The sequence below is a fragment of the Aquarana catesbeiana genome, linkage group LG03 (genome assembly GCF_042186555.1).
Source record: "Aquarana catesbeiana isolate 2022-GZ linkage group LG03, ASM4218655v1, whole genome shotgun sequence".
Taxonomy (NCBI): domain Eukaryota; kingdom Metazoa; phylum Chordata; class Amphibia; order Anura; family Ranidae; genus Aquarana; species Aquarana catesbeiana.
Genome location: NC_133326.1, coordinates 279,889,443 through 279,903,306, shown reverse-complemented (window position 1 = coordinate 279,903,306; position 13,864 = coordinate 279,889,443). Strand labels below are relative to the sequence as shown.

The window sequence follows — 13,864 nt, the reverse complement described above, 5'->3', positions numbered from 1 at the left end:
ATTTGAGTACAGTACAGGACACTGAGCTGTATGAACCATGGATTATATGCAGGCTACCTTTAGGTGACTGAACACAAAGAACTTTGCTAGTGTACGCTCATAAAATCCCACACCCTCCATGACGCCAGTTTTTTGGCAAGTAATAAGGAGTGACTAAATAAAACACAGGGGAGGGTCCTGAGTCCTGTACTGTACTCCAAAACTATGAATTCACAGGTAAGTCAAAATTTCCTCATGGAATGGGTAAGGTTATATGAATGCGCACTAGGAGTGACCCTAAGAAAGTGCCCGTTTCCAGTAACCTGAATGAAGCTTGCATATAACCCATGGTCTATGGCTACAGCCCTGTGTCCTGTACTGTATGATTAAGACATGTGAAATTAACAGTTATTTGTTGAAAGCCCTAATTTCTCATTAAGCGTTATTTTAGCTTATGAAGTGTTATTTTATCTCCTTTTTCTGTTCCCTACATCGGCAGTCAAAACTCCTGATTACTATTACCCTGGAGATAGCATTATCCTGCAGGGTGATACCCTGTGTGGTAATCTTTGTGAACTGACTTTGACATACAATTTTTTACAAGGGATCAATGTAATAACACTTGCAGTTTTAAAACAGCACCAGTAATGGTAAAATACTATTACTTATGGAGCTGATTAAATATACAGTAGCATGTTATGCATGTTTGTGAATTCAAGTCTGAGAGTTATGATGTAAAAAAGAAGGGGTGCACAGTAGAGAACAAAGTATGCAAAATCAATGGTACAGAGGGAAAGAATAGTCTATATAGGAAAGCAACAGGACATGAAGTCAATGAGAACAGTTAAGGAAGGAAACCATGGAAGAGACCTATCTACCTTATATTTACGCATGTAAAAGTGATCTCCCAAATCTATGGTTTACTACAGACCAAAGAACTGTGAAAAGCAATACTTTAGAATATGGCTGTCGTAATTCCTCATGGTATTAATGTTTCACATCTGAATTCTTTGAAAAAATAGCTTTGGCATGCCATGCCATGTGAAAACATGAATTCTATTACCTGGCACATATGGGCTCTATGACACCTCTGCTAAGCACTACATGTATTTATGCCCTTCGTTCCTGTTTTTAAATGCATCAGCCTTTTCTTAAAGGTGGAATGTATATCTGCCATGCTTGTTCTAAGGTAGTGTGACACAGCATATAGTAAAAACAATTGTTTTCAGTTTCACTACTCCTGAACAAGCAAGACCAATATGTGGGAAAGCCACAAAGCATTCAGGGTTTTCAAAGCTTTACCTAAACATCAGCAGCATAGAAAACCTCATCTGTTTTTCAAATCATTACATAAAATGAACATTGAATCTTACATGCAGTTATGTGCATAAAGTGTGTTTATTCTAAATAATGCAATGGACTGAAACGAGAATAGAGCAGCAGTCTTCTCACCTGAGTGACGAAGGGCTGAAAATCCCTGTTCATCTTCCCATTCCCAGGCCTGTCCACTCTCATTAAACACAGAGAGGTATTCAGGAATTTCTCGGTACCAGTCTATTTCCATGCTGTGAAGATACATTATTAGAAAAATCTCCAAAATACAAAAAAACAGTAATCATGATTCATTCTCCCAACAAAATGTGTCACTGTGTTTTAATAACTAGGACTATTAATTTACAATTGATCATTCGTTTATTTTAACAAAACAAGATTTCAACAAGTCCAAGTCAGTGAATGATTTCTGGTATGTTGGGTGAGGGGAGTTAAATAATGAGTGGCTTGCCCAGTCCATTTAAACCCATGACATCAGCAGATGATGTTGGCTTGAGGTCAGACCACAGACAGAGCACATTGTGTCCAAAGCCAAGTCCATTATGGGTAAAGAATAGGCGTTATATCTGCATAACTGACCCTTCTAGTCTGATGTGCACATTTAACCACTAAGAAATGAAACTCATATAGAATTACCTTTAAGTATGAAAATATAGTAAGAGGTCTTTATATATAAACAAATATATGATACATTTTAATCAAATGTGCAGTATACCAGTTCTGTTCTAAAAGAATGACATACAGTAGGACTGAAACGATTAATCGATAAAATCGATAATGAAAATCGCTATCAACGATTTTCATTATCGATTCGTTGGTCTGCATGCACCTTCCTCCCTGCCTATGAGTCCTGCCTGTGTCTGAGTGTTACACAATCCCCTGTGTACAAGCCGCTTTCTCAAAGCGGCGTTCATGTGACAGGGCACATCCGCCTCGCGCGTCCGCCTTTCTCCTCCTCGCTGACGTCAGTGGGGTATTCTCAGCCCCGCCCGCTTTGCTGCCTCGAGGGAAGAGAGAGAGGAGAGAAGCAGCGGTGAGCACTGAGCTGCGATAAGGTAGCGGCTTACTTTTAAATACAGTGGCAAAACATTCATACAATGGCAAAACATTGATTTTGGTATTTCTGGGAGGATAAGTGCCACATCATTGGTGTTCCGGGGAGGGGGGTTAGGGTGGGAATAGTGCCCCATCATTGGTATACGGGGGGGGGGGGGGATAGTGCCCCATCACTGGTGTTCTGGGGGGGGAATAGTGCCCCACCATTGGTGTTCCTGGGGGGGTTTCTCATACTATAAACCCCATCATGACAGGATACCTGTATATGACCTGTGTATACCTGAGTAACACTCTGTTTTTATTATTATTTGAAATAAACGAAAAAATGGCATATTACAGTTTTTATGAAAATAATAGTTAGTTGCATCCCTAACTTACAGTATCTCACAAAAGTGAGTACACCCCTCCCATTTTTGTAAATATTTTATTATATCTTTTCATGTGACAACACTGAAGAAATTACACTTTGTTACAATGTAAAGTAGTGAGTGTACAGCTTGTATAAGAGTGTAAATTTGCTGTCCCCTCAAAATAACTCAACACACGGCCATTAATGTCTAAACCACTGGCAACAAAAGTGAGGACACTCCTAAGTGAAAATGTCCAAATTGGGCCCAATTAGCCATTTTCTCTCCCAGTGTCATGTGATTCGTTAGTGTTACAAGGTCTCAGGTGTGAATGGGGAGCAGGTGTGTTAAATTTGGTGTTATCGCTCTCACTCTCTCATACTGGGTTCAACATGGCACCTCATGGCAAAGAACTCTCTGAGGATCTGAAAAAAGAATTGTTGCTCTACATAAAGATTGTCTAGGCTATAAGAAGATTGCCAAGACCCTGAAACTGAGCTGCAGCACGGTGGCAAAGATCATACAGTGGTTTAACAGGACAGGTTCCTCTCAGAACAGGCCTCACCATGGTCAACCAAAGAAGTTGAGTGCATGTTACTATGACAGTGCTGCCAGCATTGCTGCAGAGGTTGAAGGGGTGAGGGGTCAGCCTGTCAGTGCTCAGACCATATGCCACACTCTGCATCAAATAGTTCTGCATGGCTGTCTTTCCAGAAGGAAGCCTCTTCTAAAGATGATGCACAAGAAAGCCTGCAGTTTGCTGAAAACAAGCAAACTAAGGACATGAATTACTGGAACCATGTGCTGTGGTCTGATGAGACCAAGATAAACTTATTTGGTTCAGATGGTGTTAAGCGTGTGTGGCGGCAACCAGGTGAGCAGTACAAAGACAAATGTGTCTTTCCTACAGTCAAGCATGGTGGTGGGAGTGTCATGGTCTGGGGTTGCCTGAGTGCTGCCGGAACTGGGGAGCTACAGTTCATTGAGGGAACCATGAATGCCAACATGTACTGTGACATACTGAAGCAGAGCATGATCCCCTCCCTTCAGAGACTGGGCTGCAGGGCAGTATTCCAACATAATAACGACCCCAAACACACCTCCAAGATGACCACTGCCTTACTAAAGAAGCTGAGGGTAAAGGTGATGGACTGGCCAAGTGTGTCTCCAGAGTCTCCAGACCTAAACCCTACTGAGCATCTGTTGGGCATCCTCAAACGGAAGGTGAAGGAGCACAAGGTCTCTAACATCCACCAGCTCTGTGATGTCGTTATGGAGGAGTGGAAGAGGACTCCAGTGGCAACCTTTGGAGCTCTGGTGAACTCCATGCCCAAGAGGGTTAAGGCAGTGCTGGAAAATAATGGTGGCCACACAAAATATTGACACTTTGGGCCCAATTTGAACATATTCACTTAAGGGTTTACTCACTTTTGTTGCCAGCAATTTAGACATTAATAGCTGTGTGTTGAGTTATTTTGAGGGGACAGCAAATTTACACTGTTATACAAGCTGTACATTCACTACTTTACATTGTAGCAAAGTGTAATTTCTTCAGTGTTGTCACATGAAAAGATATAATAAAATATTTACAAAAATGTGAGGGGTGTACTCACTTTTGTGAGATACTGTAAATGGGCACACATGTAGCACGCAATATGTACTGTATGTATATTTCATATAAAAAAATCTTGAGTGTGGTTCATATGCTTTATATGTGCTGTTACACTAAGGCCCTGTACACACGATAGGATTTTCCGACAACAAATGTTCAATGGGAGCTTGTCGGAAATTCCGACCGTGTGTAGGCTCCATCGGACATTTTCCGCCTGAATTTCCGACAAACAAAATTTGAGATCTGGATCTCAAATTTTCCCACAACAAAATCCATTGTCGGAAATTCCGATCGTGTGTACACAATTCTGACGCACAAATTCCACGCATGCTTGGAATCAAGCAGAGGAGCCGCACTGGCTATTGAACTCCATTTTTCTTGGCTCGTCGTACGTGTTGTACGTCACCGCGTTCTTGACCTTTGGAATTTCCGACAACATTTGTGTGACCGTGTGTATGCAAGACAAGTTTGAGCCAACATCCGTCGGAAATAAATCCAGGATTTTGTTGTCGGAAAATCCTATCGTGTGTACAGGGCATAGAGATAATAAAGTGCTCCCAGGAAAAATCATTTGTATTGTATTTAATGTATTCATAATTGATGCTAAATTAAAAGAAAAGATTAATGTTACAGCCATGTGGAGGAAGTATACTGAAACACCTGAATTGCCATATTGCTGTACAATAAATAAATAAATAAATATACTGGGGCTAATTCATTACATCTGAAGTCAATAAATGAGAAAATGTATGTTGCTGCCATTAGCAACCAGTCAGGTTTCAACTTTCTTTTTATGCAAAAATGTAACAAGAATCCTGATTGGTTGCATCAGGTCTGCTTTTTGCTTATTTTCCTTTCGCCACCTGTAATGTATCAGCCTCACTGAGTGCAAAAATACAGATGCATTTGGAAGACATGGTCAGGGCATATACCAGTATAAAATTCTGTGCCTGTATAGGGTGCACTTTAGAAGATTTCCACATGGAAGATTTACTCCCATTCTTATGCAGTTATAGATTTTAAAAGATCACAGTCTAATTATTAACAGACATCTCCAGTCACTGAAATGAATAAGGGAGTAATACTCTTTAGAGAACACTGCAAATCTACTATAGGCAGTCCCCAAGTTATGAACAAGATGGGTTATGTGGGTTTGTTCTTAGGTTGAATTTGTATGCGAGTTGGAACAGGTCAATTTTTTTGTGCAAATCCAGCCAAAAAACAATTATGTTTTTGATAGCATAGGGAAGGGTTACATAGTTACATAGTAGGTGAGGTTGAAAAAAGACACAAGTCCATCAAGTCCAACCTATGTGTGTGATTATATGTCAGTATTACATTGTATATCCCTATATGTTGTGGTCGTTCTGGTGCTTATCTAATAGTGTTTTGAAACTACTGATGCTCCTCACTGAAACCACCGCCCGTGGAAGGGAATTCCACATCCTTGCCGCTCTTACAGTAAAGAACCCTCTATGCAGTTTAAGGTTAAATCTAATTTCTTCTAATTTTAATGAGTGGCCACGTGTCTTATTAACCACTTGAGCCCCGGACCATTATGCTGCCTAAGGACCAGAGGTCTTTTTCCAATTTGGCACTGCGTCGCTTTAACTGCTGATTGCGCGGTCCTGCAATGCTGTACCCAAACGAAATTTGCGTCCTTTTCTTCCCACAAATAGAGCTTTCTTTTGATGGTATTTGATCACCTCTGCAGTTTTTATTTTTTGCGCTATAAACGGAAAAAGCCCGAAAATTTTGAAAAAAAATGATATTTTCTACTTTTTGTTATAAAAAAAATCCAATAAACTAAATTTTAGTCATACATTTAGGCCAAAATGTATTCGGCCACATGTCTTTGGTAAAAAAAATGTCAATAAGCGTATATTTATTGGTTTGCGCAAAAGTTATAGCGTCTACAAACTAGGGTACATTTTCTGTAATTTACACAGCTTTTAGTTTATGACTGCCTATGTCATTTCTTGAGGTGCTAAAATGGCAGGGCAGTACAAAACCCCCCTAAATGACCCCATTTTGGAAAGTAGACACCCCAAGGAAATTGCTGAGAGGCATGTTGAACCCATTGAATATTTATTTTTTTTGTCCCAAGTGATTGAATAATGACAAAAAAAAAAAAAAATATTTACAAAAAGTTGTCACTAAATGATATATTGCTCACACAGGCCATGGGCCTATGTGGAATTGCACCCCAAAATACATTCAGCTGCTTCTCCTGAGTATAGGGATACTACATGTGTGGGACTTTTTGGGAGCTTAGCCGCGTACGGGGCCCCAAAAACCAAGCACCGCCTTCAGGATTTCTAAGGGTGTAAATTTTTGATTTCACTCTTCACTGCCTATCACAGTTTCGGAGGCCATGGAATGCCCAGGTGGCACAAAACCCCCCCAAATGACCCCATTTTGGAAAGTAGACACCCCAAGCTATTTGCTGAGAGGCATGGTGAGTATTTTGCAGCTCTCATTTGTTTTTGAAAATGAAGAAAGACAAGAAAAAACATTTTTTTTTTCTTTTTTCAATTTTCAAAACTTTGTGACAAAAAGTGAGGTCTGCAAAATACTCACTATACCTCTCAGCAAATAGCTTTGGGTGTCTACTTTCCAAAATGGGGTCATTTGGGGGGGGGTTTGTGCCACCTGGGCTTTCCATGGCCTCCGAAACTGTGATAGGCAGTGAAGAGTGAAATCAAAAATTCACGCCCTTAGAAAGCCTGAAGGCGGTGCTTGGTTTTCGGGGTCCCGTACGCGGCTAGGCTCCCAAAAAGTCACACATGTGGTATCCCCGTGCTCAGGAGAAGCAGCAGAATGTATTTTGGGGTGTAATTTCACATATTCCCATGGCATGTTTGAGCAATATATCATTTAGTGACAACTTTGTGCAAAAAAAAAAAATTTGTCTTTCCCGCAACTTGTGTCGCAATATAAAATATTCCATGGACTCGACATGCCTCAGCAAATAGCTTGGGGTGTCTACTTTCCAAAATGGGGTCATTTGGGGGGGTTTTGAACTGTCCTGGCATTTTATGCACAACATTTAGAAGCTTATGTCACACATCACTCACTCTTCTAACCACTTGAAGACAAAGCCCTTTCTGACACTCATTGTTTACATGAAAAAGTTATTTTTTTTTGCAAAAAAATTACTTTGAACCCCCAAACATTATATATTTTTTTAAAGCAAATGCCCTACAGATTAAAATGGTGGGTGTTTCATTTTTTTTTTTTACACAGTATTTGCGCAGCGATTTTTCAAACGCATTTTTTGGGGAAAAAACACACTTTTTTAAATTTTAATGCACTAAAACACACTATATTGCCCAAATGTTTGATGAAATAAAAAAGATGATCTTAGGCCGAGTACATGGATACCAAACATGACATGCTTTAAAATTGCGCACAAACGTGCAGTGGCAACAAAATAAATACATTTTTAAAAGCCTTTAAAAGCCTTTACAGGTTACCACTTTAGATTTACAGAGGAGGTCTACTGCAAAAATTACTGCCCTCGATCTGACCTTCGCGGCGATACCTCACATGCATGGTGCAATTGCTGTTTACGTTTGACGACAGACCGCCGCTTGCGTTCGCCTTAGCGCGAGAGCAGGGGGCGACAGGGGTGCTTTTTTTTTTTTCTTTATTATTTTTTTGCTTTTTTATCTTATTTTTAAACTGTTCCTTTCATTTTTTTTTTTTTTTTAATCATTTTTATTGTTATCTCGGGGAATGTAAATATCTCCTATGATAGCAATAGGTAGTGACAGGTACTCTTTTTTGAAAAAATTGGGGTCTATTAGACCCTAGATCTCTCCTCTGCCCTCAAAGCATCTGACGACACCAAGATCGGTGTGATAAAATGCTCCCCCAATTTCCCAATGGCGCTATTTACATCCGGCGAAATCTAAGTCATAAAATGCTCGTAGCTTCCGGTTTCTTAGGCCATAGAGATGTTTGGAGCCACTCTGGTCTCTGATCAGCTCTATGGTCAGCTGGCTGAATCACCGGCTGCATTCTCAGGTTCCCTGTTGAGACAGGAGAGCCAGAGAAAAACACGGAAGACGGTGGGGGGGCATTCCCTCCCACGGCTTGTAAAAGCAGTCTAGAGGCTAATTAGCCGCTAGGATTGCTTTTACATGAAAGCCGACCGCTGGCTGAAAAGAATAATACCAAGATGATACCTAAACCTGCAGGCATCATTCTGGTATAACCATTCAAAGTCGTGAATGGCGTACCTGAAGACAAAAAAATGGTTAACAATAAAGCACAGTAAACGCTAAAGTATAAAAAATTGCATACCTGAAAAGCAAACATGATAAAACATAATAACAATAAAACATTGCAGAATAGAATACAGTAAAAAAGAGCAGAACAATAGAGAGAGAGAATAGAGAGAGAGAGAACAATGAAACGACAACTATTTTTTTTTATTTTATATATATATATTTTTTTTTTACACTTTTTTTGTAACTAATTTTTATAACGGTAACCGGTTCCAGGTTCGGGTCTCTCAAAATGCGATGGCATCTTGGGAGACCCTGTAAAAGTGTGCCTAGTCTGTGGAATGCTGTACCCTACGCTAATACTCAACTAATGAATGGTAGCGTTCAAAACATTCACCAATGCAAAGACCAGGATTGTCAGGACAGGAGGGACAATAATAGCGGGTGTCACGCCTATATCCGCGCTTGCTGCAGACACAACATCTTTTTTGGGGGGGTTCGTTGGGTAGGGGTACTCGGGAGGACATAAAGAAAATGCCTCTCATGCAGCCGACTGCATTTGGTTGGGGATGTGAATGGGGGAAGTACGGGCGCTGCAGAAGCGGTGGGTTCCCAATTAGGATTGGCGAATGCAGCAGGAAGGGCATTATGGGCACGACGGGCCTGTGTTTGTCTTCTTGGTGGCAGCGGGACACTACTTGTGCTTGCCACCTCACCAGCTTGAACTGCACTTATGGGACTCGCCACGTCACCAAGTGTTACTGCAGTGCTGGTTTGACTACGACCGGGGTGTACTAGGCTGCTGGCGCTTGCCAGTTCAATAAAAAGCTACAAAAAAAACTGTTAGCGATCGCAGGGATCAGGCCTGACTCTGCGAACGCTGCAGTTATGCGTTAAGTGTTTTGTAAGTGACAGTGATCGATCGATACTGCACTTGGGTGGGCTGGGCCGGGCGGAGGGGCAAAATGCAGGTGCTAGCAGGTATCTGGGCTGATCCCGCTAACACTGCGTTTTTGGGAACCCTAAACTGCTGGGGACGCTAGTATAGATCTGATCGGATCAGATATTGATCCGTTCAGATACTATACCACTAAGGGAGGCGTATGCTGCGTGCGTGGGTGTTAGCGGTACTGGCGCTAATCTGACGCTGCTTGGGGCTGGTGCTTGCCAGTTCACCAAAATACTACCAAAAAAACTGTTAGCGATCGCAGGGATCAGGCCTGACTCTGCGAACGCTGCAGTTATGCATTTAGTGTTTTGTAAGTGTCAGTGATCGATCGATACTGCACTTGGGTGGGCTGGGCCGGGCGGAGGGGCAAAACGCAGGTGCTAGCAGGTATCTGGGCTGATCCCGCTAACACTGCGTTTTTGGGAACCCTAAACTGCTGGGGACGCTAGTATAGATCTGATCGGATCAGATATTGATCCGTTCAGATACTATACCACTAAGGGAGCTGTACGGTGCGTGCGTGGGTGTTAGCGCTACTGGCGCTAACCTGACGCTGCCTGGGGCTGGTGCTTGCCAGTTCACCAAAATGCTACCAAAAAAACTGTTAGCGATCGCAGGGATCAGGCCTGACTCTGCGAACGCTGCAGTTATGTGTTTAGTGTTTTGTAAGTGACAGTGATCGATCGATACTGCACTTGGGTGAGCTGGGCGGAGGGGCAAAACGCAGGTGCTAGCAGGTATCTGGGCTGATCCCGCTAACACTGCGTTTTTGGGAACCCTAAACTGCTGGGGACGCTAGTATAGATCTGATCGGGTCAGATATTGATCCGTTCAGATACTATACCACTAAGGGAGGCGTATGCTGTGTGCGTGGGTGTTAGCGGTACTGGCGCTAATCTGACGCTGCCTGGGGCGACGCATATCACCGCCGGGCGATCAGGGGGCTAAACCTTTATTCGGTAATAAACGGCGGGTGCCCTGACACTATAAAAAATAAACAAACTAACCAGCGTCACCCGTAACAGTTATACGGTGATCAGTGGTGAAAGGGTTAACTAGGGGGCCATCAAGGGGTTAAAACATTTATTCGGTAGTATATGGGGGTCCCTGACGCTATAAAACGCTGACGGCGAACCTAAATATTTACGTCCCTAACTAGCGTCACCAGCGACACTAATACAGCGATCAGAAAAATGATCGCTTAGCGACACTGGTGACAGGGGGTGATCAAGGGGTTAAAACTTTATTAGGGGGGGTTAGGGGGGTATCCTAGACCTACAGGGGGCTAATACTCACTGTCCCAACACTGTAACTGTCACAAACTGACACCAATGCAGTAATCAGAAAAAACAAAAAAAAAAACAAAAAAAAAAACTGCTGGTGTCAGTTTGTGACGGGGGGGGGGGGGTGATTGGGGGGGGGATCGGGGGGCGATCGGGGTGTTTTGTGTGCCTGGCATGTTCTATTGTGTTGTGTAGTGTTGGTGCACTCACATACCTGTCTTCTCTCCTCGGGCCGGAACGGAAATTACCGAGCCGAGGAGAGATGACATCATTTCCTTTGCTGCTGTTTAGTATACAGCAGCAAAGGAATGATTCGATTGGCCGGCGGCGATCGCGAGGGGGGGGCCACGAACGGATGGCCTCCCCCTCACCTCCGATCGCCGTGGGACAAAAGACGACCGCCTCGGGCACCGGGGGGGGGGTCCGATCGGACCCCCCTCCCGCGGAAGGCAAATCACGTATATGTACGTGATTTTGCCTGTCCGTGCCACCTTGCCGACATACATCGGCGTGAGGCGGTCGTCAAGTGGTTAAACTCCCTTCCGCGGAAAAGTTTTATCCCTATTGTGGGGTCACCAGTACGGTATTTGTAAATTGAAATCATATCCCCTCTCAAGCCTCTCTTCTCCAGAGAGAATAAGTTCAGTGCTCACAACCTTAACTGAGCATGCAGTGATGTGGGACTGCCGACATGTCCACCATACAGTAGGTGGCAGCATGCAGTGAGCAGCAAGATGGCTGTCTGGCAGTTTCCAAGACCAGCATGACGTTACGCTTCCTCCATTCTTAAGTATGTAAGTCAGATGTTTGTAACTCGAGGACTGCCTGTATAGTAATCTTAGTGATTTTTGTAATCTTTTCCCAAGCTCTCTCATGTTCTGCTGTATAGAACTGCTGCTTCTTTATCTATGAGAGACAGCAAGGCGCCTCCCAAGTGCTTCTCTGGAAGTTTTCATCTGTGCAGCTAGATGGAACTGCAGCTTCTTGTAGCATGATTCCTTGTGACTTCCTTGAGAGACAGAAAATAGCCTACAATGAGTGTAGCTGAGATTTACTGACCTGCACTCTCATATAGCTTAAAGAGACTCTGTTATCACATCCTACTGTGACAACGAAGTACATGTAGGCATCAGAATTATATGCACTTACTACAGCAGTTCAAACTGTCTAAGCAGAGTTATCTGCACTGCTATAGTGTTTAAACATTTACAGTTCTGGGAGTATCGGATCCTCAGACATATGGGCAACTATATCTATAACATCCCATTATCATCAATGTGCCAAGCATGGTCACTGCCAAAGACCAATTATGTACAATTTTATCATTTGACCTAAAAGGGATTTTTTTTTCTATCTCAAGTGAGCTCCCTCTGAAATACAGATCATAAACATGAAAACCATTTAAAATAGCAAAAGGGATATAACGTTCTAAAAAAGCTTTAAAAACCAGATGTGGGCAACCTAATGTGAAATGTTTCCAGAACTTACTTGTTAATACAGTCTCCTGTAAAGGGATCACAATTCCCAGCACAATCACATGGCCTGCAGCCATAGTCACCAAATCCCCAGTACCCCACCATACAGCGGTCACAGCTAGGCCCGGCTACACCAGGTTTGCACGGACAATCTCCATTTTGAGGATCACAGGTTGTAAAGGTGGTTGAGGGAAGCTTTGTTGAACCAACTGGGTGACAGGAACATGCTAAAGAAGCAAGAAATTTTAAAAGTTATCAATTATAAAACAGCTTCACAAGATACAGTGCAAGCCAATAAGAATATCAACACATAGGAAAAATACACAGTATTTTATAAATACAAGTTTATAAAAAATACCTGTTCAAAAGTTACATAAAACAGTTAACAGTTTTATAATGCATTTAAGTATACTGCAAATGGCAAGCTTATTTATTAATAACTATTAAAGTGATTGTAAAGCCTCACCTTGTAAAACAACCCATTCAATTTAAAATGGAAATGAAATGCAAAACATTTGTGTATAGATATTAAAAAAAATATATAAATATTGTTTTTCCCTTTTTATAAGTAATCACATTCTCTCTGTTCTCAGCTGCATAAGAGCTGGGGGAGGAGAAGCAACAATACACTGAGCTTCCCAGTGACGTGTCAGAATAGGTTTGATCATTGGAGGAGAGTATACTGAGCTTCCAGCATGGCTAGAAAATTGACCACGATATGTTCTCCTGCTTAGTGTGATCAGTTTTTAACAGGAAAGTAGAGGGACTGGCAGGAACACCAGGGATTTCACACAAAGGAAGCAATAAAAAATGAACAGGATACTTTATCATGTAAGTACATGGTACAGCAGGCACATATCAGGAATATGAAATTATTTTTGTATTTATTTATATATAAATGCTACTTCAGTTAAAACCTTTGCAATTATTTTCTTGAACAGGGGGAGTAGAAAAGAATGTCACAATGTTCTATGTGCAAACACAGATCTCCTTGTTCTCACACTAATGAACTCCTTTTCTATCTTTCTTGCATTTTTTCTTTTAATATTCCAGAATATACATTCTCTCACACAAGGCAAAATACTAAAAAAGTGTTTCTGTATTTTTACAACCCACCAAAATGAAATTTAGGTGTTCGGAGTTAGACCCTGTTTTCTACAATATGCTTTGGATACTCCCACAGTGAGATCTCCACCTGGAAATTTTGAGTGTTCCCATCCATCTTCCAACACCTCCCTTTGCATTTTCCATAACATAAAACAATCCAACATGCAGAGTATGAATGCCTCTTAATATCTAAAGCAAATATAAGTTTTGAGTGCACTAGCCATTTAAAATAAAATGGCCATGAAAGGGTAGAGCACCCTGGGGTGCCTTCAGGTTTCTTCAGGGGTGCCTCGAACGACCTGTGTACAATCAACCTGAATGATCAGTGCTGCTGGCTATAAATATAGATCATTGTATTCTGGCAGTGGGGAAGTCTCCCCGCTGTCAGAATACAATAGCACAGCGGGAGTGATTCCCCCATCTATATCGAATGTGTGGATGGGGGGATCAGATTATTTTAAATTCAACCCACTGCTTGAACAAAAAAAAAAA

At 42.0% G+C, this 13,864-nt stretch overlaps 1 protein-coding gene across 1 annotated transcript in view; it reads right to left on the bottom strand.

The window, feature by feature from the left end:
• NTN4 (netrin 4) overlaps window positions 1–13,864 on the bottom strand; it is a 252,953-nt gene that overhangs the window by 31,113 nt on the left and 207,976 nt on the right. The window contains exons 6-7 of the mRNA XM_073620153.1: window positions 12,279–12,492; window positions 1,432–1,544 (exon numbers count right to left, since the gene is read on the bottom strand). Of these exons, the coding sequence (XP_073476254.1) occupies window positions 1,432–1,544; window positions 12,279–12,492 (327 nt within the window). The remainder of the gene's footprint in view (window positions 1–1,431; window positions 1,545–12,278; window positions 12,493–13,864) is intronic.